Source organism: Molothrus ater, chromosome 6 (genome assembly GCF_012460135.2).
Source record: "Molothrus ater isolate BHLD 08-10-18 breed brown headed cowbird chromosome 6, BPBGC_Mater_1.1, whole genome shotgun sequence".
Classification (NCBI taxonomy): domain Eukaryota; kingdom Metazoa; phylum Chordata; class Aves; order Passeriformes; family Icteridae; genus Molothrus; species Molothrus ater.
The window spans coordinates 40,181,446-40,206,722 of NC_050483.2; the positions used below are offsets into that span (position 1 = coordinate 40,181,446).

At 41.5% G+C, this 25,277-nt stretch overlaps 1 protein-coding gene across 7 annotated transcripts in view; it reads left to right on the forward strand.

Annotated features, from left to right (window-relative positions):
- Positions 1 to 2,816: 2,816 nt before the first annotated feature.
- GPATCH2L (G-patch domain containing 2 like) overlaps positions 2,817 to 25,277 on the forward strand; it is a 44,104-nt gene continuing 21,643 nt past the window's right edge. The window contains exons 1-9 of one of the 7 annotated variants that reach the window (XM_036383353.2): positions 2,842 to 2,868; positions 3,341 to 3,660; positions 3,766 to 4,436; positions 10,668 to 10,732; positions 14,102 to 14,278; positions 14,651 to 14,730; positions 16,795 to 16,862; positions 17,683 to 17,722; positions 19,865 to 19,950. In XM_036383353.2, the coding sequence (XP_036239246.1) occupies positions 3,778 to 4,436; positions 10,668 to 10,732; positions 14,102 to 14,278; positions 14,651 to 14,730; positions 16,795 to 16,862; positions 17,683 to 17,722; positions 19,865 to 19,950 (1,175 nt within the window). In that variant the 5' untranslated portion in view covers positions 2,842 to 2,868; positions 3,341 to 3,660; positions 3,766 to 3,777. The other 6 variants (XM_036383354.2, XM_036383356.2, XM_036383357.2 and 3 more) reach the window with 6 other exon arrangements.

Below are 25,277 nucleotides of genomic sequence, written 5' to 3' on the forward strand. Positions count from 1 at the left end.
TGCTGCTCTCCCCATCCTACTGGGCTGTACAGCTCCTGCTGCCCAGCAAGGAGGGAGCTGGGCCAAGGTGCTGCCACGACAAGCAGAGAGCATCCAGCCAAGCTTCCTCTCCTGCTTGCCTCAGAAATGTCCCTCACCACTAACACACCCTCTCCTGTGTCCAGGCCCAGCAGCAGTTCAGCACTGGTGACCACAGCCTCTGAGCAGGAAAAAACCCATCCTTACAAAGCCCAGTGATGGATAAGAATCCATGTGGGGTAAGAGTGCTGAACATTTTGTATCTCTGGAGCATTTAATGAGCAAAACTAGTGCTGAGAAGTTGGGACAGTTCCCATTCAGGCAACTAACAAAGTGCACAGAGAGTAAACGATTTGCCAGGGATATGGGATGAAGTTGAATGCAGACAAGGATTCAAAATTAACTTTTGCTGACCCATGTCAGGGTGAACCTTGTAAGACTGGACAGAAATACCATAAACTGCTCAAAACCAGATTATCCCAACTGCCTCATTATATTTCTTGAACTCCTATTCCAAATTATATTCCTCATTATATTTCTTGAACTCCTATTCCAAATTATATTCCTCATTATATTTCTTGAACTTCTATTCCAAATTTTTTTCCACATCAGTGCTCCTTTGTGGTACCCATTTAGTTCTTGGGACCCTTGCAATTGCAAGAGCTCTTTCATCCTGTCTCTTGCTTTTGCCCTCTCTCACAGAAAACTGACCCTGTGTGCCAGTATGTTGTCTTTACTCAGGCCAAATGCTGGCAATATCTGCAGAAATTTGGGTTTGAGTGTTGAATGTGGAAAAAAATAATGGACGGGTGAATTACAATTTATACCAGTTGAAAAACATTTTGTTGACCTACAGAGAACAGAGAACTAGTTGGGAAATGAGGGGAAAAGAAGAGAAATTAGAATGGGCATCTGCTGCCATCTCCCCAGGACATCTGAATACAGGATTTCTTGTACACAATTGTTTGTCTGGTTTGTTATCCTGCCTGGAACGGCAGCCAGTATTGAGTGCTTGAAATGAAGGGGTAAGAAGCTCTGAAGTGATGTTTACAGAATAACCTTCCCATCAGGGGAGTTTCTCTCTAACCCAGACATTTTGTAGCTGTTTTATATCCTGAAGCATGAAAAAGGATTGCAGCAGTGAAACAGGATTAGATTTTAGGAGGGATTTTCTCTCAGATCTGAGAGTAAAAAGAAAACCCCTGTACTGGAAATAGGAAACTGGCCGGGAAAACAAAATGCTGCTAACAAGTAAGGTGAGTTACTGCCCCAGAAAGGGTTAAAAAAATAAAAGGACAGAATTTTACAGGCAAATTTGTGCACATAAAGTAACTTTAATCAAGTAAGCAATTGAAAATGGGATAAAACAAAAATCTACCTATTGGCTGCTTTTCTTTTTTAAATATTTATTTTCCAAGGAAATAATAGAGAACTACAAGGAAATGAAAATGTTAACATGACAGCTCAGACTGGCACAAAGGACTGGTTAGATAAACAGCATGAAGAAAGTTAAGCAAAGCTAAATGAAGCTTGTCCACTTGTCTATTGGGGTGTAGGAGCCAATGGCAAACTCAAGGATTCAGTTATTTTTGAAGTAGCTTGACAAACTAGGGAGGGTGCCAGAGGACTGAGGAAGAACAAACACAGCATTGGTCTTTTGTGGTGGGAGTAGGGAGGCAGCAGTGGTCTTGGCAAATATCACCCTTTCACAGTAACTTCTGTTCCTGGCAACGTGATGGAATAAACAGAAATGGGGGAAAAAGTAAGAATACAAAGGATTAGAGATCTGTGAGCAATAGGCAGTAGTATATATTTCCAGAGAATAAATCACATCTAAATAAATCTGATTACTTTCTTTTGATTTAATTTACAAAATTAGTGAAGAGAATAACTCAAACATAATATAGATATGGACTCTGGCAAAACTTTCAATATGCTGCACTGTAAAACATTACATGAAAAACAAACCGGTATTGGCTTGAATGTGAGTGCAGCTATCTCAGCTAAGAAAACCCCAAACAACCTTCTGGAAAAAAACCAAACCAACCAAACCAAACAAACAAACAAAAAAAAAACCCCAGAAAAACAAACCAAACCCAAACAAAATCCCACTCTCAACCCCCACCCAAAACCAAACAAAAACCAAACGAACAAAACCCCCAAATAAACAATAACAACAAACTCCGAAAACCACCCAAACAACAACAACAAAAAACAGAACAAAAATTCCCGAAAATAAACCAAAACAAAACGACGATGAAAAAACCCCACTCAAAACCCGCTGAAGAAGCATCATGAAAGCTGAGAAATAAACGGAATGTTATTCAAAACTGGATGGTGCTAGGTTCACACATGGCTTTATTCTGATGGCTGCTGGCGATGTGTAAGGGGGCACGATGGGAAAAGAGATGCAAGCCTTACGGAGAGGGTAGCAGCACTGTGAAGTTTAATGTGAAGTTTAATTTAGGATGCACACAACTAGCGTGGCAGCAACGAAACGGAGGAGTTTGAGTACCAAGTTTATTTACTGCCCATTACAAATAAAATACGATAACCACGCAGCTACAGCTTACGTATAGGCAAGGGCTGCCCCGCTGGCAGGTGACGGCCCTGCAATGGCTCCAGTGGCGGCACCAGCCACGGCGTCAGCACACAGAGGAGCACGGAGCTCGGCAGCGGGCCGCGCTCGGGGGCGGGCCGGGCGGCGGGGCGGCGCTGGCCCGGCCGGGCCGTCAGGGCTCGGCGGCGGCGGCGCGGCGGCCCCGCCCGCGGGCGGGGCGGGCGGAGGAAGTGGCCCGGGGAGGCCGGAAGCGGCGCTGACGAGAGGCTGGCGGAGAGGGGCGCTGGCCGGTGAGCGGGGTCGCGGGCAGGTCCGGCAGGAGGCTGCGCGTCCGGGGCGGTGAGGGCAGTTTTCCCGGCGTTTCCCGGTGAAGCTGGGGGGTGTCGGGCAGAAGCAGCGGCGTCTCCCTAGAGGAGGGAGCCAGTGCGGCCGGGTCGCTGAGGAATAAGGGAGGCGGCCTGCGGCAGTGGGTAGTTCACCGGGCTGGAGGTGCGGGTTTCTGAGCCCGGTGGGAAGAGAAAGCCCACGACTGCAAGGCACGGGTAGGGAGAGGGGTGTTGTGAGATGAGGGATTTGGCCAGGACTTTAGGATTGGCACACTGACAGCCCTGAGGTGTAGGGGTGGTATTTTTCAGCAGTAGGAGTTGGGGCTTGGTCTCATACACCCTGTTCTAAGGAGCCCAGCGTCCCGTGCGCCTTGCTTTACAGCTGAAGTGATGCTGGCTTGCAAACTACCTGTTTTACCATCTGTTTTACTCCCAGCTTTGCTGCTTGTCTACTTTTTGGAAGACTCAATCTTTTTGTCAAGCAGGCTGATCCTTCTCTGTTGCTTTACTGAGGCCGGTAGCAAAAACTAGTTGCCGGCTTCCATACCCTTTGGGATGTGTAATTAAGCATGCTGCTTCAACACAAAAGATGAACCTTAAGGCCTTTTCAGACACAGAGCACTCAACCCAACTGCTGCAGTAGAGAGCGATCTGTGCCACCATGGCTAGAAGAGGGATTTAACCCTTGCAGAAAGGATTTAACCCTGCCAGGAAGTGGCAGTTGTCCTGCATTGGGTCCTCCCAGGTAACTTCGAAGTAAGTGTCCAACTCCTTTAATGTTACAAAGGGTATAGCATACTACAGTCCAGAGATGTGTTGGTAGCAGTATTTATGTCTGGTGCTAATTATTGTCATTTTTAGTAGGCATTGCCAATGGATGAACTGGTGCATGACTTGGCCTCAGCTTTAGAGCAGACTTCAGAGCAAAACAAACTGGATGAGCTATGGGAAGAGATGGCGCTAAGCCCACGGCAGCAGCGGCGTCAGCTTCGCAAGAGACGGGGTCGTAAGCGACGCTCAGACTTCACACATCAGGCAGAACATGCCTGCTGCTACAGCGAGGCCTCAGAGTCGAGCCTGGACGAAGCTGTCAAGGATTGCCGTGAGGTGCTGACAGCTAATTTCAGTGACTCTGATGACATGGCAGTGGTCAAACGGCATCCAGCTCTTAGTGCCACCCTGAGGAGCAAGCAACACTTGTGGCATGAGTCAGACTCATTTACAGAGAATGCGCCCTGCCGACCTCTCAGGCGCCGACGGAAAGTCAAACGTGTGACATCAGAGGTGGCTGCCAGTCTCCAGCAAAAGCTCAGGGTGTCAGAGTGGAACTATGAGAGGGGCTGCAGGTTCAAGTCAGCCAAGAAACAGCGTCTTTCACGCTGGAAAGAGAATGCCCCTTGGACATCATCCAGTCATGGCCTTTGCGAGTCAGGAGAGAACAGACCCTTCCTCAGCAACGGAGGAAGGAAGGAGCGGATGGAGTGTGAAGCCGATGATCAGAAACAGGGTTCAGATGAAAACATGTCGGAATGGTGAGATCTCAGTTTCTTCTCTGTGCTAGTCAGATGGCTGCCTTGCTTGCAGCTGCTTGTAAATGCTGTGCCTTGCTTTTTGAAGTTCTTAAAATTATTCAATGCCACTCTTTTTGTGAAGATGAGAAATATCTCAGCTGCTTCTAAAATGTGGATTTTTTCAAAGTCTTTCCTGTCAGTATTGTATGATGACCCAGAATGCTTCCTTGAGAAGTTGGCAAGCTGATAGGTTCTGGCTCCTGTTACACAAAGAGTCCTCTGAAGTGTCAGTGGCCTTGCAGCATGCTTGTGGCCTATGGTTCTGGGAGTAAACCCTCAACTGGCACTTGTGTTGTGTGATTGGTACAAGCTGATCTCCATTTCTTATTTTCAGCATTTAAGTAGTGGTAGATAACAGATCAGATCTCCTATCATTACTGCTGGCCCTCCATGCAGGTGCTGTGTGAACCTCAGTCTAACCTTCCTTGCAGTTCTACATTTCTGCTCTTGATCTGATCGTTAAAGCCTAGCTATGGGAGAATGTGGTGAGAGGATGAAGAAGTTGAGGGCAACTTATGTTACTTACAGGATAAGCCTGTGCAAACAGTGGAGTCTGATGTCTTGGTGTCCAGTTTTGGAGAACTTTGATGAATTTGTGGCAGAATCACATACAGGGGATTAAAATAAAACATGTAAATGTCATGGTCTAAATTTGCGTTGCCCTTGGGAATTTTTTTCTCCAACTGTGACTTTTATGCTCTCTGTCTAAGGTTTAGGGTCATAAAACTGCTTCTGTTGGAAGAGATTTTTCAGGTTAGAAAAGAGGCAGCTGCTGAGAATTAAATGGAGGAAATTTCTTAATGAATGGCATACAAAAAGCACATGTGATCACTGATTTTCTAATTATCATTGTGTAAGAACAGCAGACATTGAGGAGACATTTAAAACAAACAAAAAGTATTCTTTTTCATGAAGCCTGAGGTCTGGAACTCTCTACTGCAGGACATTTTAGAGGTCAAAATTTAAATATGTTCAAAAGGGAAATGTGGAGCATAGGCATATCGGGGGCTGTTAAACATTACAGCCCAGATGAAAGATTCCACTCAGGAAGTCCTTAAACTGCTGACTTCTAAAAGCTAGAGCAGCATACAGAGAAGTCTGTTTGTCACGTTCTCATGTTCTTTTCTCAAGCACTGTAGTAGTCACTATCAGAGGAGAGTGGATTTGGAAAGTCTAACTCTTTGCTACAGTATGATTGTTCTTATGTTGAGGTTCAATTAAGTGTTGTGACAGTCTAGCTCCTGCAGTTTGTCAGAGTGGACAGGTGGCACTTCATTATTATGGCTTTGTGGATAATAGCTGGAATTGCAGACTTCTCAGTGCTGTTTTCTGGGACCCTGTGAAAAGCTTAGGTTATAGTAAGTCCTCACTGTGGTCCAGGGAACCACTATTGCATTTTTACTGGGTCAGTTGTGATTTGTAGCATGTAACTCTTACAGAGTGGTCACTTTTTTCTTTTAAGAGTGACTGTTGTTCCTAGAAAGTAGGTGTGAGGTGGGGCTTTACAAGAAACTTGTGGATGGAAACCTTTTGTTGCTAGTTGTTAAAGTAGTTTTATCTTCTTAGAGCTGTTTGCTAGTAGTCCAGGAAAAGAAGTGTGCTAAGTAGCTCCTGAATAGTGCATGTCAGTGGTGATGGACTGAGAGATATCCTTACTAGATGTGGCAGTGATGGACAGTGTTCCTTGAGTTGGTTTTTTTAACACCAGTCAGAATCTGTTCCATCATGTCAGACTTGAACTTAAACCAGCAGGCTTTCATCCAGCCTTTATTTGTGCCAGCCTTGGAAAGAGTAAATAAAGAGCTATGTCCAGACTGTTACTTGAGGACCATGCTGGGAGATGGCTTTGTTCTGTCTCAGTTGTCCCTTGCTCTCAGACTAATTATTGTGCAAGTATATGCATCAAATGACACTTACCATCTGCTGCCAAATCCTTGGGATTCTCTCTGGAAAGCTAGTGCTTGGAATATTTGACCTCTCCAACACCACATGTGTGATCTGTGCTGTGACTCACTAGGGAGGGCCACAGTTGGAGGGAGTAATATATACAGCCCTCTTCACTGCAGAGTATCCCTCACAGCATTGAAGGATCATGCTTTGGTCTCTGCTGCTCTAAATATAGCCCTTTGCTGTGAAACTGGCTGTGTTTGCCTCACTCCCACTGTGCTCTAGCTGTTTTTTCTGGCACAGTAAGGGAAGTACTTTTCGCAGATGTATGACAAGGGCATATCCTGAGGAAAGAATAAGAAAATTGGATGCCTGAGAGAGCAAATGGTGTGGTTGTCATCACAAGCTGATGGGATGAAAGGGGACTGATGCTGCTTGTGGGACTTGTAAGCAATCTGTGGTGATCTGGTGATTTACAAAACTTTCATACTGAACTGGTTCCACTACTGTTCACTCCTCTAACAATATGGAGCGTGACAAAATGAAATGGGTTTTCAGGCAAACTAAGTTCTGTATTCAGAATGGATTTTTTTTTAATCTTTTTTCCTCCAATACTGACAATTTATTGGTTTGTTATGTAGGAATGAATCTGTAAATGCTGAAATATCCTGTATTTTCTCTGCTTTCTACAAGGCTTCCTATCCTAAGTCACTTCAAAGACCTGTTTATTCAGTTGATAAACTCCCATTCACTGAAAAAGTCTTGGATATGGGTTCTTTACAAGGAAAAGGGTTCTTTTCTAGTTTGCTTGTGGGACTATGCCCAGTCCTTTCCTGGAGGAAGATGAGCTACAGTATTGTGATCCAAGTGTACATATAATGAAATCTTTGAAATTGTTTGCAAAACACAGCAAAAGATGAACATAAATTGAGAGAAGGATGGATGTGCAGGAACACAGTAAGGAAATGATGATGGTTCTGAATTGGGTAATGACATGACCCAATGCCTAATCTATAAATAACTGTGGAAACAACAAAGGAAACAAGCTTTAATTTAAGCAGTCATTTGTATATTTGTGCAAAGGTGACAATTAGCTGCTAAGACTGTTAGAAGTAATATGCCTTTCTGTCCCTAAATGTTTTGAGATTCCCTGCAGCCATAATAAAACAAAGGCAAATTATATATTGAGTGCTGAAGTTTTTTCTCTTGTTGATCTAAACTGAGTACTTCCAGAATGTTCTGGGTTTGGTTTGAAGGCAGAACAAACCATAGTACAAGAGCTGTCTAAAAATCACTTTGAGTAGTGTGTTTACTTGGGAAAAAATATGCAGTTGGTCTCATCTGTTTTCAAGAACCAAAACTCTGTGACTTTATCAAACTTGGGATTCTACTGACCCACCAATGCTGTGAGATTTCACTGGCTTAATGCTGATGTATTTGTCATGGTTTAACCTGCATAGGCAGCTCAGCTCCATAAAGCCACCCACTCACTCCCCTGCAGGGATGAGGGAGAAAAATGGAAGACTAAAAGTGAAAAAACGCTTCAGCTTTAGGTAAAGTTGATTTAGTAGGTAAAGCAAAAGCTATAGTGCGCAAGCAAAGCAAAATAAGGAATTCACTATTTCCTATCAGCAGGCAGGTGTTCAGCCATCTCCAGGAATGCAGAACTCCATTATTTGTAACATTATTTGGGAAGATAAAACACCACAACTCCAAATGTCCCTGGTTTTATTCTTCTTTTTCCCAGCTTTTGTTGCTAAGCATGACATTATATGATGTAGGATATCAGTGTGGTCAGCCAGGGTCAGTTGTCCAGCCTGTGTACCTCCCATCTTCTTGTGCACCTCCAGCCTGCTCACTGGCAGGGCAGTGTGAGAAAGCTTTGGCACTGTGTAAGCACTGCTCAGCAATAACTAAAACATCCCTGTGTTATCAACACTGATCACAAATCCAAAACATAGAACCAAAGTGCTGCTATGAGAAAAATTTAACTCTGTGCCAGCCAAAACCAGTACAATGTTCTGGCCTGAGAATGTGACCATCGCTCATCCTGAATGTGCAGTTAAGTTGCTTTACCCTTTGGAAGGGAGCTGCTTTGATGACAGTCTGCAGTTGCATTCATGAGTCTGGCTAAGCTGATGAATTGGAGGCCAGTCTCTCCATAAAAAAAAAAAAAAAAAAAAAAAAAAAAAAAAAAAAAAAAAAAAAAAAAAATTCCTATCTTGGAAGGCAAGTGACAAAGACAGAGTGTTCCGCTTCCCCTCCTTTTCCAGCCCAGCCTGACCTTCTGCAGCCCCTCCGTGCCTCTTGTTTTCTTATTTTTATAGAAAATCAATATCCCTCCTGACACAAACAATAGCTCAGGCAAAAGAATAAATGGGGGAAACCTGAGATCTCTGTCCATCACCTCTCAGTTTAACTCCCCCAAACTATTTAATTATAAGCATGCTTTGCTTCAGGTGTTTGCGACAGTGAAATTGCTAAATGAGGACCATTTTAACCAAAGATTGGGTGATCAATAACATTCTATAGCAGTAGCTTGTCGGATCAATAGCATTCATTATTTCATGGTTAAGGTAAGTAGCCCCCTTTGCAAGTGGAGGTCATTAATCAGTGCTTACTGGACCTACAGAAAGGCCTGCATAGGAGTCTAGTTCATGTTCAGCCCTGCAGTGTAAAAGGGGTAGTGAAGAGGGTGAAATCCCTAAAAGTTTGTTCCTGTAAAGCACTGGCAGTGATGCTTATCTGTAAGGAACTAAAGAGCTCTCAGTGCAACAGGATGCTTATAAAGTACAGTTAATAAGACCTGGATGCTTGTCAATGCTTTTTCCTTTCTCAGGCACCTTTCCTCTGAGGATGCTAAAAACCTTATGAAGCAGTTACTCGGTCCTCACATCTGCAGCTTGTGAGGATTGTTTATCCAAGCTATCAAAAGGGAAAGCAGGCATGCTAAGGGATTGGCCCAGGGTCATACAGTTAGGTGGTAGGAGAGCTTGGGATGAAACAATTAATTCTTGGTTCTCAGTCCTTGACCTTAATTGCTGTGGTGTATATGTGGGAGGATGAATGCATGGCCCGGCTTAGTAATGGATTAATTTGGAATTTGATATTAACTTGCATGCTGTATAGATTGTTCATCCTTTAAGTATAAATGGCCTTTATACAATGATGAAGATGCAGAATTTTAGATATCCAGCATGATGAGTTGACTTGGCTGTTCGTTAGAGTGTGTTTTCTAAGACCAACAATATGCTCTCAAAATAGAGTTTTATTCTGTGCCTGCAGTTCTTTGGAGTGACGTATTTTGTGGTCCCTCATTATTCAGCCTTGTAAATCAGGGGTTTCTGGTATGATCTCTAGGATGATCAAGTTTCCCTGGAAGAGTGGCATCCAGAGATACTTTCAAACAACATTCCCTGATTGGAGACTGATTCTAGTGCTGACTTACACCTGGGGTTCACATCTAAGGTCTTAGTACTCGGGGAGTAGGCAGTAAGTAGTTTCTGCTTGTCCTGGTATCTCTCAGCTAAATCAGAGGAGGTACTGCCTGAAGTGTCCGAGGAATGAGTTCAAGTCAGCGTTAAAGCCTTCAGATGCTTGGGACTGACATGAGCAGGTACTTCTGCTATAAATATTTGTCTAGCTTTGCAGGTCAATTAATAGCTTTCTACACATTATTTTCTAGCTCTCTTCTTTTGTTCAAGAATTAAATATTCTCTAACTGCTTCAGGAAATGCAAAGCAATGCAAAATGCTATGACAAGGTTGCATTCAGCAGGATCAAGTCATGCTGTGCTAAGGTATTTAGCTGGAGATTTGTAAATGTCACAGCTGCTCTTTACTTCACATAAAATAAAAGTTGGTGGAGGGGAGGCTGTGTGATAGTGTAACATTTTTGAGGAAAAGGAATCTGAAATAGAAAACTTAGGAGGGTTTTCAGTTAAGTGACCCAAGGACAGTGTTTTTAACTGCATTTAATTTCCTGGTGAGTATTCCACATGATGCCATAGTTAGGTTAATTCTAATACCTGAGGCAAATGCCATTTTATTAATTACTTCTTGATAACTTAGAACTAAACTAGATACAGGATTCTACTCCTTTTCAAGTGATGCAGCATTGATAAGTTTTAACAGAAAGAAAGCAGTTACATTTTGTTCTAGAGCCAGTCATGTATCTGAAATTCAGTTCTTGTGAGACATGTAAAACATTTTGGTCTTGGAGAAGCTAGTAAAATGTAGTAGAGTGGTTTTTGTATTATGCCTGTTGCAATTGTAACCATGTTTTTTTTCTCTGTTTTTGTTCCAGTGAAACCAGCAGTGTTTGCAGCAGCAGTGATACTGGCCTCTTTACCAATGATGAAGGCCGCCAAGGTAACAGGTGTCCTGTGATTTTCCTCATGTGCTGCTAGGGAGTTCCTTGCTTTCTTTACAAGTGCAAAGAAAGATCTATGTTTGAAGAGAGACAGAGAGGGAATTGTGTGAGGAAAAACCAGTGGCAGGGAGCAGCTAGAAGTTAACCAATGAGATGAGGGCTACAAATGTATGATTTTCTTAACACTACACTTTCTCTGATGAAATACTTTGTGTATCAGATCCATAATATTTGCAATATAAGAAGCTATTATTGTGGAAAGGCACAGACATACAAGAGGAATTTGAGAGCTCTTCATAATAAAAAAGCACAGCTTATGATTTGTTTCTGTAGGTGTTTTAATGGTTGTCTACATACCATTAGCACCTGAAATCTGTTAGTTGTTTTTTCTATGAGAAGAGAAGAGAAGGAGAAGGAAGAGAAGATGGGGAAAAAAATTACTTAATGCTGACAAGTTACCTAATAGACTGTGCTGAGAAGATGATGGTGATATGTGATAGGTCTTATTTCTTTAAATATGTGTTCCTTCCTTGCTCTTTTGGGCATTAGTTGAACGTTGTATTTTCTATGTCTATTGTAGAAATGGTATCTTAGGAGTTTTGAGTGTGAAGTGCAATCTGGTTTTATCAACCACAGCACAGTGTTCAGTTGATGTGGGATAGGGCAGAAGTGTGAAATATGTTGTAGTAGATGCGCTGGCATTGAGGACTGTTACATTTGGAGCATGTGGAATGTCACCCTAGAGACCTGCAATTCTGTGCACTCTGATTCTGTCACATTTCACAAGCTAAGATTTGGATGAGATCTCTTCTGGGAATATATGAGTGCTAAAGGAAGTAGCACCAGTCACTCAATAGGATAAACTGCTTCCACTAGCTTGTTAATGGCCTGGGTACCTGTGTGAAGCAGCACAATGATAGCAAACATGCTTATGTGTTTTCTGATCGTATTTTAGGCTGTAGGACCAGTCTGTGATCTTAGGGGAGTATAATACTTTGCTTAAGAGTAGGGATTTCAAATATCAGCTTTGACTGTTGCTGAAAAATAACTGTTTCTAGACTCTGGTTCTTCAAAGGCAAGAGAAAAGTAGAATCTTTTGCCCTCTCTTTTTATTGATAATTTTTCAGGGGGAGCTGAAATTAGTGAGCCCTTGTATATTAGATGACAAAGCAGAGTGGTGACTGAAGTGTTTTACTTCATCACTTGAGACAAGATTGATGGAGACTGGATAGTGTATATATATATAGCTGTCTATATGCTTGCCCTATATACTTGCCCTGATTTTGTACCCTCTTTTAGACATTAACTTTTGGCTGCTACTGGAAGTAGGATGCTCAATATACAGGAACATGTAGAAATATGACTTAGATGAATTAATAAAGTCCAATTACAGCCTTCCCTGTTTTGGTAAGAGAAGAGGTTTGGCATCCTTGTCATCAGGTCTCTCTCTGTTCAAAGAGTTGATACTGTGATAGCTTTCTGGCAAGATGTTTTAGATTACAGTTATGTTAAAAGGGTTAAAAATATTGTTGCACTTTCAGACTAAATAAAAAATATCTCCTTTTCCTTTGTTTTCTTAACAATTCTTAGTCATAAAGTAAATAATAAAACAACAGCTTTCTATGTCAGTAAGATGGAGAGAATGCAAATTTTTTTTTGTCACAGATCATCACCTTATAAATAGTTTTCCAGCACAATTACAGGCTGAACAATGGGAAACTTAATCTGGCAGCATTCTTAAATAAATGCAGTGTTTTTCCCTCCTTATTTTGAGGTTGCATCATGTAAAATTTGTGCTGTTGCTAATTAAATAAATCATCTTTTCAACTGCACATACCAGCACACTTCAGTGAGCAGAGAATGATCCTAGTTCATAATTTGATTGTAAGGTGGGTTTTTTTGGTTTTATATTTGTTACATGCATTGGGATCTCTCACAGTGAAAATGACTGAATATTAGCATATGATGCTGATGGTTAAAGTTTGTCTTGTGGAAACAGTGATTTGAGGTAGACAGGGCACTATGCCCAAATTTCTAGGAGTAGTTTTGCACAAATTAAGATCTCTTAGAATAACTATTTAACATTACTTAGTTTTAATTTGCTATGAAGTGGAGATGGGATTTTTATACTTTAAGATAAAACTGGTAGGTCAACTAGTGCATGGCAGAAAAAACCATGTCAGACTTTGGGATAAAGTGTTCTGGCTGTCCTCCCTGTTGCTGATCAGAGTTGGTTTTGTGTGTTGCTTCTTCTGTTATGTGCAAGATTGCAGCATTCTTATTAGGATGAGTTTTTTTTTACTTTCTTGTGTTCTTTTTTTTTCTTTTTTTCTTTCTTTTTTATTTTTTTTCCCAGCAAGACGTGTGAGTAGGCATAATGGACTTCAGTCAGGAATAATGTAAGTCAATGAGGAAAGGAGAGTTAGTGGGGATGCTTGAGTTGAGGCTTAGTGGTAGGCAAATGAGAATTTTCCCTAAGGTAGGTGTGTTAGTTCTTTAAGGCAAGATGAAGGACCTTGTAATTACATGGGACTATGTGTGAGTTGGGCTACTGAAATGCTACATGTGTCAGGTTCTTTGCTCTCCTTTTTTTTTTTCGTATGCTGCTCATGTGCTACTGGTCTCAGGGAATTTCTAGCCAGACACATTTACTATGAACAGTGTCTGATGCAGTTCAGTTTTAGATTGCAACTGCATTAACTACAGCAACCCAGCTCCATGGAGACTTTGGTCGTGACTTCTGTTGCTGCTGCCTTAGTTTTCCAAAGGGTTTGTAGTTCTTAGAGATTCTAAGAAGTTGATTGAGAGCAACTCACAGCATGGTTAGTACTTACACTCAGAGTGACCATTTCTGATAATTACGTGTTTTTGTCTTAGCTGCTGTCTTAGGAGACTAGGGGTCTTTCTCATCAGTATGTTTCTTTTGCTTACTCTGTGAGCCTGGTCTTCTCTTGTGAAACTTCTCCTGTGACAGCCTATAACATGTGCCAAATGATTGGCCTCTACCGGTGTCGCAGTAATTACTTCAGAGAAAGAGTTCTGCATAAGACATCACACAACATTGAACTAAGGTTGATGAGATGCAGTAGGTACAGAGTGCTAAACCTGCCCTAGGCGGGTCTATAAAGAGGCTTTGTTCTATAGGGAAATTCTGGAGACTGATGAGTTGGATAGTTTAAAGTGTTTAGTGAGGCCCCATAGTTACTGAAGATCATTGAAACAGAATACAAATATAAGGCTCTCCAAGAATGAATTCTTAATGAGACTTCAACTGTTTCACATTCAGATATGCCTACTTGTAGTATTTTGAGGAACTGTCCCAGGGTACCTTGATGTTATTTGTGGCTAATTCCATCCTATTTCTTTAGGAGATGATGAGCAAAGTGATTGGTTTTATGAAGGAGAGTGTGTTCCAGGATTCACTGTCCCGAACCTTCTTTCCAAGTGGGGAGCGGATCACCGATCTGAAGTGGAGAGGATTGACTCAGGCCTGGACAAGCTCTCTGTTTCCACCTTCCTTTTGCCCTCACAGCCAGCTCAGAGAGGTGAGGTCCAAAGGAATTGTATTTGAGAACTTGTGATATGATGGCAAGAGTAGATTCTTTTCATAGGTGTTGCATTTAAACTGGTATTGGTGATCTGTTAGGTTTTTTTTTTTAAGATCCAGTTAAGAAAAAGCTGCACTATTGGCCAGTTTACTGAAATAGTCATAACAGCTGCCCATTGGCAGTCTTCCTTTTTTTAAATGTAAGGACTTTATTTGATTTGTGAATAAACTGGCATATCTACATCTTCGAAACTGAAAAACAAGAGACAGAGGATCTGATTTGATTACTGAATTAAGGAGTTTTTCTGGTGGCTTTGTCAGGAAGAATCTTCTATGTTCATTGCTCAGTTTTTCTGTATTTGGTTTTCAGGATTTCATGCTCGCCTGAATCGCCTTCCAGGAGCTGCTGCCCGTTGTCTCCGTAAAGGTCGGAGGAGGCTGGTTGGCAAGGTATGACCTTTTGAAAGATGATCATTTTGTATTTCAAATTCTGGTCAGCCCTGAAGTACTATTCTAAGATACCACGTAAATTGTTTTCTGCAGAATGGTCCTGTAAATTTTTTTGTTTCATGTGTTGTTTGATTTGTTTAACTGCTTTGACTGTCAGAAGATGATTGAGTGACTAAGTGGATTTTAAGGCACATTTGGAGTGGCAAAGGCAGCTGATCAGCGCTGAAAGCAGTATGAAAGGAGGCCTGAAGAAGAATGTCAGGGAGCATAAATATCAAGAAGATTTAGACAGAATATTGGGGAAAATGATGATGGCATGAGACTTGCGCATGCTCATCTGAGACTGCAAGGGCAGAGAGGTGCCTCAAAGGTGAAGGAAGGCCAAATTTTATATAGGGAAGAAGACTGATATGAATGGCAGCAAAGGAAGGTGGTTTTAGCAGTTGCATTTTTAGTGGGAAGAGAGGAGAGTAAAAAGGTATATGCAGTAAATGCAGACAAAGCTGCCCAAAGCTGTTGACTAGTTTTAATATATTAGGGCATACACCAAACAACATATCAGTCCTTTTTCTAATAGAACAAACAATACTTTGCGGATGTCTGTCAAAAAGAGAGGGGTACACCTGGTTGGGTCTGCATCATGGAATATTGAGCACTGCTGTTTGTTATAAAAGATGGTTCTGAGAAGGAAGGTGTTGGCTGTGTTTGGCTTTTCTTTTATTGTGATGTCCTCTGTGCTTTTGAAAACATTGGCATAAGTTCTGAGCTGGCTGGCTGTAGTCTGCTAACAAGGTTGTGTTAGGGGGGCCTGGAGTCTGGAGGAGTGCGACAGCTGCCTTCTGTTCAGTCATACTTGAAAGATCCTTGTCTGCCCCTTCTTTCTTCCACTCACCTTGCTTAATTGTAACCGGCATTCAAAATATGAATCCTCAGCTGGCAAGAAACTGACTTTACGCAGGGTTCCTGAGGCCACCTGCAAGTGACTGGGCCTGGCGGCACACCTCTAATGATCCAAATGAGAAGGATAATATTTACTTGTTTAATTCATCTTCATCACCTTAAAGGGATCTTTGTCATTTGCAGTGGAGGTCACTGCTCCCCCTTCCCCATCTCTCTCGAAATTGTAATCATAAATAATGAGTTTCATTCAGAGCTCCCCGGCAGCGAGCTGCTAATTACCAAAAGTACGGCTTGTAATTTACACAGTAATAAACTGTAAATTTAAACATTATAGCACTTAAAGTTAATAATTTTCCTGTAACAAATAGCTGTAACAAATAGCCCATCTTTCACCCCTGCTTCTACAGCTGCCCCCAAACTTTGAGTGTGTTTTGCCTATATACCTGGCACAAACCTTACCTGTGGACGACTTTTGCCCTCATCTTCAGCCCCTTGCTGAAAAGCATACTTCTTTCTTGGAGGCAGTTGCTATGCAGATGTGAACAGCTGGTGCATGTACGTGTGTGCCAGCATTGAGCACATACACAGGTTAGCATCTTGCAGGAAGCAACATGCTCCCAGAGTAAGTCCTTTCTCCTAGGACCTGCCTTTTCTTCAGTTGCTGGAGGTCCTGCTGCTGAACTGCTGTTTTCAGAAATGGCAAAAGCATCATGCTTTTACTCCTTAATTTATTAATTGCTGGTTGGTGGATCTCCACTGTTAATAGAACAGTGTAGTGTCCTATCTCAGCCTGTTTGTAGCCCAACTGACCCCAGTAACATGGAAAAAAGCATTTCCCAGCTGTCTCCCCTGCTCTCATGCATCCTTGTGCTGCATACTTTGCTCTAGTTCAGTTTATGGTGTGCCCCTCTGCAAGCAAATATCATCACTAAAAATAAAAAACAAGCCTCATAAATAAAATTGAATTATTTTCTGCTATTCTAATTAGTTAAATCATCTCAGGTGAAGTTCTAAAAGGAAGGAGTGAACATGTTTAGCTGAGAGTGGGCTGGTAAGGAAAGGATGTGCCCTAGGGGAGTAATATCTGTTTTTACTGGCAGCAGCAAGCTATTTTCTGCTCACTGTGTGAGGGTTTGCAACCTTTTGCCTGTCTTTGTGTTTCAGGAGACCTCCATGAGCACTCTGGGCACCGAGAGGCTAGGTCACATTGTTAGTGATCCACGCCAGAAAGAGTAAGGCCCTTAACTGTTGTTATATAGAACTTTGGGAAGGGAAGAAGAGCTACAGGATCCTCTTCCCTTTCAGGGGGTGAAGAACATGAAGAACTGGGTGGACAATTAAGCATAACCTGTGGAATGGGAGGCAGTATTCTACTGATAGCTTCTCTGTTTTCTTACTTGTAATTGCTGACTTCCCCTTTGTTATATATATATGTTTATATAAGGCTGCCCCAGTGTGTGGATGCTACTCAAATGCTCTTTTTTTACAGTCAGCTTTTTTTTTCATCCTCCCTTATAATGTGCCATTCTAGTAACTGCAGATCTTTTGGACATTAAGAGAAGACTGAGCCCCATATGTTCATTTTTTAAAATTCTTCTTTGTGGAGCTGTACTATGGGCGCATAACCAGACTGCAGAAATGATGCTGACAAGGCAGCTGTGAAATTACTTCTTCTTTCTTTGGTGTTATGTCTCCTTCCACAATTAGTATATTTAAATTGTACTCAGCACTGGAAATAGTCTTGGTGCTTATCCTTTGGCATCTGTCTAATGCTGTTCTGGGGAATGGGTAGGTAAGGATGGCATGTCTTGACTGTAGTGCAGTGGGTCCAGCCTTCACCAGCTGTAAATACCTTATTTTCTTCCTTGGATATGAAATTCGTTGTTTTTAATATGACTCCTGATGATGTTTAATCTTTTTCCTTCTCTCTCCATCTTTGTTCTTCCTTTCCCCTTCTTTTCTTATCCCAAACCCTCCCAAATCCCTTTTTTCCCCCCATGTTCATTCCTTGGCATTGTGCCCACCTGTCCTTTCAACTCTGCCTCCTTCCAGTTTTTGGTTACCATCCATGGGGAAGAGAGACCGCAACCAGGTAAGGAGACTCTGCTTTTCCTTTTTTATTTTCTTGGTTCCCTTCTCTCTAGAAAGGACACAGTGCTGGCTTCTGATTTCTCACACACTGTGGCCTGTGTACTTGAGGTAAGGCAGTCCTGTCCCTTCTCATTTTGTTAATTGATGTCTTCTGGACTTTGAACACAACCCATTTCCTGGGCGTTGTATTGACTATTTGAACTGAATAGCACAGTTTATACTTTTATTTATCTCCCTGTTTCAGGTTAGTGTTTGCCATCCTTTCTGACAGTGAGTGGGAGGGAAAATGCCTCTTGACAGGAGGAGCTTTGGCCTCTCAAAATTCCATAAGAATTGGAACCTTTTTCTCTTTTTAAATGCTTTGTTTTGCCTTGTTTGGCTCAGATTTCTACCTGATAGTCTCATCCACAGAGAAGGGAAAAAATGGTGAGCTTAAATTTTGTAGTTAAATAGCTGTAAAATGTACTTAAATAGCAGGAAAATGTAAGAGGTGATAAGCAAGAGAAATAGGCATTCTTGTAACTGAAACTCTTGTGTGTGCACTTTTATATTCTCCAGTAACTCTTTCTAAGCTTCAGTGATAGGAGATTTTTTTTACTTTAAGATATAAAAGCCCAGGTTCTTGATAGCAAAGAGCAAAAAAAAACATTCTTCCGTTTGAGCAGTCATATTGTAGCAGTGCTCCTGGCCATGCACACTCCTTTCTATTCCCATATGAGTTGTTTTATGGTTGGTGAGCAGTAGGACTGATTTTTTTCCCTTTCAGGTGACTAAAAATGCATATATGGCAAGAAATAATTTTCAAACCTTTGTGCAATTGCATGTTTTCCATTAGTGAGAACATTTTACAGATTGCTTTCATATTGTTGTAATAATACTCTTATCTAAAGATAAGAGTAACTATATAAGCTTTAAAATGACCAAAAGTAACTTTTGTTTTTCTTAAATGAACTTGAATCAGCCATTCCAGTAACAGAGGGTTCCTGGTGATTCTCCCTACTGTGCAGTTGCAGTGTTACTGACAGTAACCAAGCAGTCCCACTTCAGGAGGAACTCCCTGATAGCAGCAGCTTTGTGGTGCATCTTCTTTCTCAGGAAGGTGGAGGGTAAAGGCTTAGTACTGAGTTCTGAAGTTGCAGACAGCTTGTATGAGGAGTCCAGCTACAGGTGTGGATTGTTCCTTTTTCCTTAATTAAAAATGCATCAGTAATCCTAGTAATACAAGAAAAGCGTTCAGGAGATTGGTGTAGCACTTTGCAAAGCAGATGAAATTAATTTTGTGCTTGAGGTGTGAATTATAAATAAAGAGGAAATAATAAATGGAAGTATAAAGCAGGTCCCTCAGAGAAACTACCAGTCTAAAGCTTCTGTTTACATATTGAGTAAAGTTTGTTCCATGCATTGATTGACCAGATTATTCATTTCTGTCCTGACCATTAAAAATCCTGACCATTGCATTTTGTACAACAAGCTGTCCTGCACAGGTTTGATGCCCTCAAGATTTGTCTAGTGTATGTCTAATGGAGTAGCTTAGAGTAGCCTGACCATGCATTGTTTCAAAAATTTGTTTTAAGCAGTTTGCAAAGACAGCTTGTGAGGCTGGAGGAGAGTGAAGGAGCAACTCACTTGCCATGGAATGAATTGGGTGCTCATTGTGAGCTTAACCTGGTGGACCTGAGTCTTCTAGAGGTCTGTTTCAGTGATATACACAACCCTTGGGGATAAAGGAACTGCTCTGTGCTTGCACAATTCATAACAGCGACTTTTTTCTCTGCAATGTGAAGGTAGACAAGAGGCTTTCTGAAAGAGAAGCAGATTTTTTTTCTCACGGCGTGCAGCAATAGAGCTCTTAATCAACCAGCATTTTTAATAATGCAAGTTGGAAGAGGAGTGTGCTGAGGCTGTCTGTTGTGAGAAGGTGGTTATGAGATTTGCTGTTTCACCCTTTGTGCTAGCCTTTTGTCTGAACTGAGAGTCTGTTCTCATCTAGTCTTACCTGTTGAGGTGCCCAAAAGGTCTCCTTCTACTATGTGGACAGCTGAAAGTCTCCTTACACTGTGTGAACGGAACAGATCTGAGGAGCTTTATCTGGATACTATTTCTTTTAATGCTTTGCTTAAATAAAAATCTCTTGACTTTCCAGTTCAATCCATTATCTCCTCTCTACTCTCTGGATGTGCTTGCTGATGCTTCCCACCGAAGATGCTCACCAGCACACTGCACTGCCAGGTAACTCCCTTGCTCTGCTTTCTTGGGGTTGTCTCATTTCCCTCTCCTGGATGTCTTCAGTAGTACTGTGTGATCTGAACAGGAATGGATCTGTAACTTAACACACTTTTCCCTGGGAAGTTCAGGTCCAAACTTAGCACAAAATGTAGCAATGCACTTTATTTGAGAATTTCAATGAACTAAGTGCTTACAGTATATGAAACAGTATATGACAGACAGGCAGAACATACTGTTCCTTTAGAAATAACTGCAATGTGTTTTGAAATGTGCAATGAGTTGCCGTAAGTCTGTTTTAAAGGTACAAATGGACATAGTATCATTGCCCACTATTAAAATTGGAAGAAGATGAGAGGGAAAATGCTGACAAACTGGTGTAGGTGACATGCTGAAGCATTTTGCTATCCTAGGTGTCTAAAATAGACCCTCTGAGCAGATTAAGAACTCACCTGAGGTGACCTCTAAAGCTTGATACCTCTCTGTAGCAATAGCTGAAACTTAGATCTGGTTTGGCCAGATGTTAGGTATATTTAAGTCTGCATGGTTGGTTAATATACTGTTCAGGCACCTTCTGCTGACTAGTCTTAAATAAATTCAAGTGTTGGCCTTAGAGGTGACTCCTGGTTTTGTGCTGCCGGTGAGTGTCTAAAGGTAAGGTGCCCTTGAGCTCTTTTTCCTGTGCAAGTAGAGAAGGCCTTGCTTTGGACACAATTCTGCTTATGTACTTGTACCAGGGGCCCAATCTGAAAGAAATGTCTGGACTTTTAGCTTCATGGCTTTCTTTCCCTTGTTAATTAGCAAATAGAGCATGAAAAATGTACTAAGGTTGTATGTGTCTGAACAGAAGCTTGGCACCCACCCAGCAAAGCCTCTCTTCCCACTAGCTTCTGCAGGGAATTCTGCGATGTCACACCATGACCTCATGCTGCTGTAGCCAGCATGTTAAAGCTGGAAAAGGGGAGGGAGGAAGAAATCAGCTCTTAAATGTTCAACTGGATGAGAATGAAAGGAATTCAGAAGACTGTGCATCAGCAAATTGATTCCTTTCTGTGCTTTTGCCCCACTCTGGGGATGTTTTCTGCCTGGGAAGCAAGAAGATTGAATGGTCTCTTAATTTGCAGCTAGGATAGCCTTTCTTTTGTCTCCAGTGTTTTAATTGGTGCTTTATAGAAGTTTGTCTTCCAGAAACGTGAGCTGGACAAATCCTGCTTGCAAATTCAAACTGGGGAAAATTTCTACCTTTGTGATGGTCAGTGAAGGCCCTTTGCAAAGCCAAGCTCTTTGTAAGGGATTTCTAAACCTTGAGGGATTGTGTTTGCTAGGCTTTTCTGAGTGTATGGCCTAGGTAACCAGTTAATATAAATGCTTGGTTCCCTCTTTAATGAACAGATGGCTGGTATCCTGACAAACATAATTACTGATGAATTGTTACTGAATTGACAGAGAAATTGTGCCATCCCAGATGCAATCGTGTTTTTAAATGCCTGGAATTTGAGAAAATAGTTCCTATTTTAGTGTGAAATGTGCTCAAGAACCTTTATAGGAGAAAGAAATATGAAAAGAATGAATGTGTTTTGTGGCCCCATGTATGTGGGAAAGATTGAACGCTTTGATACAAGGAACTTCCTTTATGTAAAGATGCTGCTAAGGGCACAGAAGGAAATTGTTCCTTCAGGGAAACATCTTAATAGTAGTTCTTCTTTAGCTTTACATGCCAAGCATACTTGTTAGTAGTCCATTTTCTTACAGGAGGTTCAGCTGATCTCTCTAAGCTCAGATAAGCTATTGCCCCAGTTAACATCTGCTTTTGCCATGTTTGGAATCAATTTCAGTAGTTTGTGCTTCAGGAAGCTTCTAACAGCTTCCACCTCATCCTGGAGAAATTCTGCGCTGAAATTTGTTAGAATGGGATATGCGTGTGTGTGGGAAGCAAATTCTCTCAAATAATATGAAATATATTGGAAAAGAAATGGTCTTGATGTTGTGGCCATCCAGTTTCTTCAACCTCATGCCTGCTGTGCCATGCAAAATCTCCTTTCTCTGCTTGGTTTTTGCTATGACAGAGTGTGTCCAGTGGAGTATATTTAGAATGGAGTCTTTTCTCTGCTATGGAACTGTTTTCTTTGTTTCACTGGTGGATTTTGGTGCAGTTTATCTGGAATACTGGTAACCCAGTATTTTTGTTTAAGCAGAGCTGAAGGCCAGAATACTGAGTGCAGCTGAGGATTGTGAAGGAACCTCTTCCTTGACACTGACAAGCCCATGTGGAAGGTTCCTTGGGAAGTCTTATTTGAAAGGCAGTATAAATTGTACACTACCTTTCTTGATTTATGTCTATGATGAGAAGAGCTTTCATTCAAAGTGTATGCACAGCACTGGGAATTTCACACCCATCATTAGAAGCAGTTTTGTGTGTGTGGTGACTGTTATCATTAGTGGTATAATTTTATTTTGTGAAGCAAGGAGAGTTTTCTGCTTTCTTGCAGTCTTCCCAAGGGATGGCTGGTGTATTAATTTGCTGTATTGCCTCCTGGCTGTTCCCAGACTGTTTTTCCTCTTCATCATGGAATTTTTAATGGCCCGGCTGCCTCTCGGGAGGCATGCAAGGAAGAGTACCTCAGGGATCTCTTCTTTTTTCACATGCCTATAATTACTCTCCTTTAAGAGCACAAAACGTTTGCTAATCATGTCTTGTCTGTTAAGGTTTTGACTTCATGATGCAGACTGCTAAAAGCAAGCAAGTAGAGACTTACACAGGCAACTCAAGGGATCCTTCCCTCTTTCCCCTCTGCCCGTTTGCCTCTCTGGGAGGAGCGGTCTGAGCAGAATTTTGTTGTTGAGCTTCTTCTACTTAAGAGGATTTTGTATAGGCTGAAGCTGAATATTTTATTAGATGTTGGTTATTCAATATTCTGTAGCTGAGACGATATTGTAGGTTGTTGTTTGATGGAATGCTATTCCTTTGAGGCAGGATAAGAGTTTCAGAAGAGCCTAGAACCAATGTTCCCTTTAATTTGAATAGCAGGCAGAATAAGAGAGAAAGGTAGACGATAAATTGTCCCTAATGCCATTTATTATTTGCCTAGCCTTGAAAATAGGATTATGAGAAAAAAAGCAATTAAATGTTCCCACTGGCGGTCACAGGAAAAGTGGACCTTGGATGGCAGGCAGATGTTGAAGGTGGAGACTTGAAGAATTTTATTAGACCTTTGAACAACACATATAAAGAAATGCTTTGCATGTACTCTGTTAATACTAACTGTAAATCTAGAGTTTAATTTGATTTAGAAGCAAGTCTATCATCTTGCCTGGAACATGGAATAAAGATGTAAATGTATGTGTGATCTCCTCATTTACTGCCAGTTGCCCCATACTCTGGGTTTAGTGGTGCTGTTAAATTGAACAGACCTGAATGTCTCAAATTCGAGTTCTGGCTCTAGAAATACTCTTGTGAAAACAAATATTGTTCTGTCACTTGTGTGTCTGTACACAGAGATCTTGGTATTTCTGCTTCTTACCCCTGAGCATGTGGAAATACAGGGATTGCCTGCAAGGTCAGGCCTTTTCTGAGGCAGCCAGAGGAGTGAACAGATGTCCACAATTTCATACTTTTCCCACTTGAGCAGGACAGTATCCAGTTCATTCTAGGCAACTTTTCTCTCTATTTTTTTTACTCATTTTCCATTTAGCTGGAGGTTTTCATGTCTTCCTTTGCTAAAGCCTGGCTAATATTCCAGTTGGGAATATAACTGAATTCTTCTGACAGGCATGCAATGAACAGCAGCTATCAACCTAGTGTCACATGCAGTTGACTGCGGCCTAATATTCCCATTTTGATGAATCCTAATTCTCTGGAGTGAAAAATAAATTCCCCTTGGCTTCAGAATTTTTTTGTTTTACTTGCTATTTCAAATCTATGTACTCAGCAGATCTGGCAAACAGTAGGAGTCTTTCTGGCACAGTTACAGTGTGATTCAGTGTGAAAATAGGGAATATAATATATGGGATCACATCTCTGCTTAGAGTGCTTACATGGAAAACAAGAAGAAAATGCATTCACTTGCATTTGCCACATGCAGACTTTTAGGAATGAAATTGCCACATCATTATAATGCTTACTTGGGGAACAGACTGCTGCTGTTGAAGATCTATGAGATTTGGATGATTGAAGAAGTGAACTGACCTATTAGAGATTTGAGATTTTGAAATCTGAAAATGTGAGATTTAGAGATTTTGGAATCTGAAAATGTGCTCTAGAAGCCTTCCCAGGAGGCTCTGCAGGGCATAGGAGACTGCTCTGCATCAGGAATATCTACACTGGGATGTGATAGCAAGAACCACTTGTGCGTGTGGGAGCTTTGCATGCAGATAGGATGAGCGACTTGTATTGATTTACACATGTTATGTGCAGATTAGACTGGTGCCCAGCTGGCTCTGTAGTCAAAGAGGAGGAAGAAGTCTGCTTTTACTATTAATTTTGTGAAGCCACCATCAACAGCCTCAGGTCACACCTCAGGGCTTAGAGAAAGAGCCTTTCATTTGGCTTGTGTTTGCTCTGAATAAAGCATCACAACAGCAACAGCTGGGTTGTGTGGAGATTTAGTAGCAGTATCTTTGTTAAAAGGCAGTCTCTATTAACATTCACTTTAACATGAGGATAATAACATCCCTTGTTTTTCTAGTAGTAGACTAATGACTGCCTCTCACTGTATAATGCACGTGCCTTGCTTCTTCTGAGAATAGGGTTAGAATAAAGAGTGTAAGCAGACAAGCTGGATGGTGTGAGATGACAGTGAGAGGCATACACCCACAAGTGTGCAGTGTGCCTCTTGCCTCCAAGAAGGCCACAGGTTGTCACATTTAGTTCTGTATGGCCCTTTCAGAGACCTTTGTTGCAAGATTGAGCTGGTTTTTACCCTGAATTTTCAAAGGTGGACTTCATGCTACAATTAAGATTTCACAGATAGTGAAGTTTTCAGGGTCCTGGTGCTGTCCAGTAAGATTCTTTGTGGAATGGTGTCTGCTTGTGCTCTGTATTGTCTCCCACAGATTATATTGCCAATCCTAATTTTCTGTTGAAATACTGTAGTAGATGTGAAATAGTGGCAAGCTCCTGTGCATGGTCATCTCAAACTGCAGAAGTGAGATGGGAATCCTGTGTATGCAAGCACAGATCAATAAAAATCATGTAAATAAAGTCATAGAATAAATGTGTGGAAAAGAAATGAAAGGAAGCATTACTTCTGACACATTAGAGACTACCATGAATTTAATCTTTCTGCATAACTAAACCTGTTTTTTCTCCAGCATGATCTGCATGCAGATCTGGG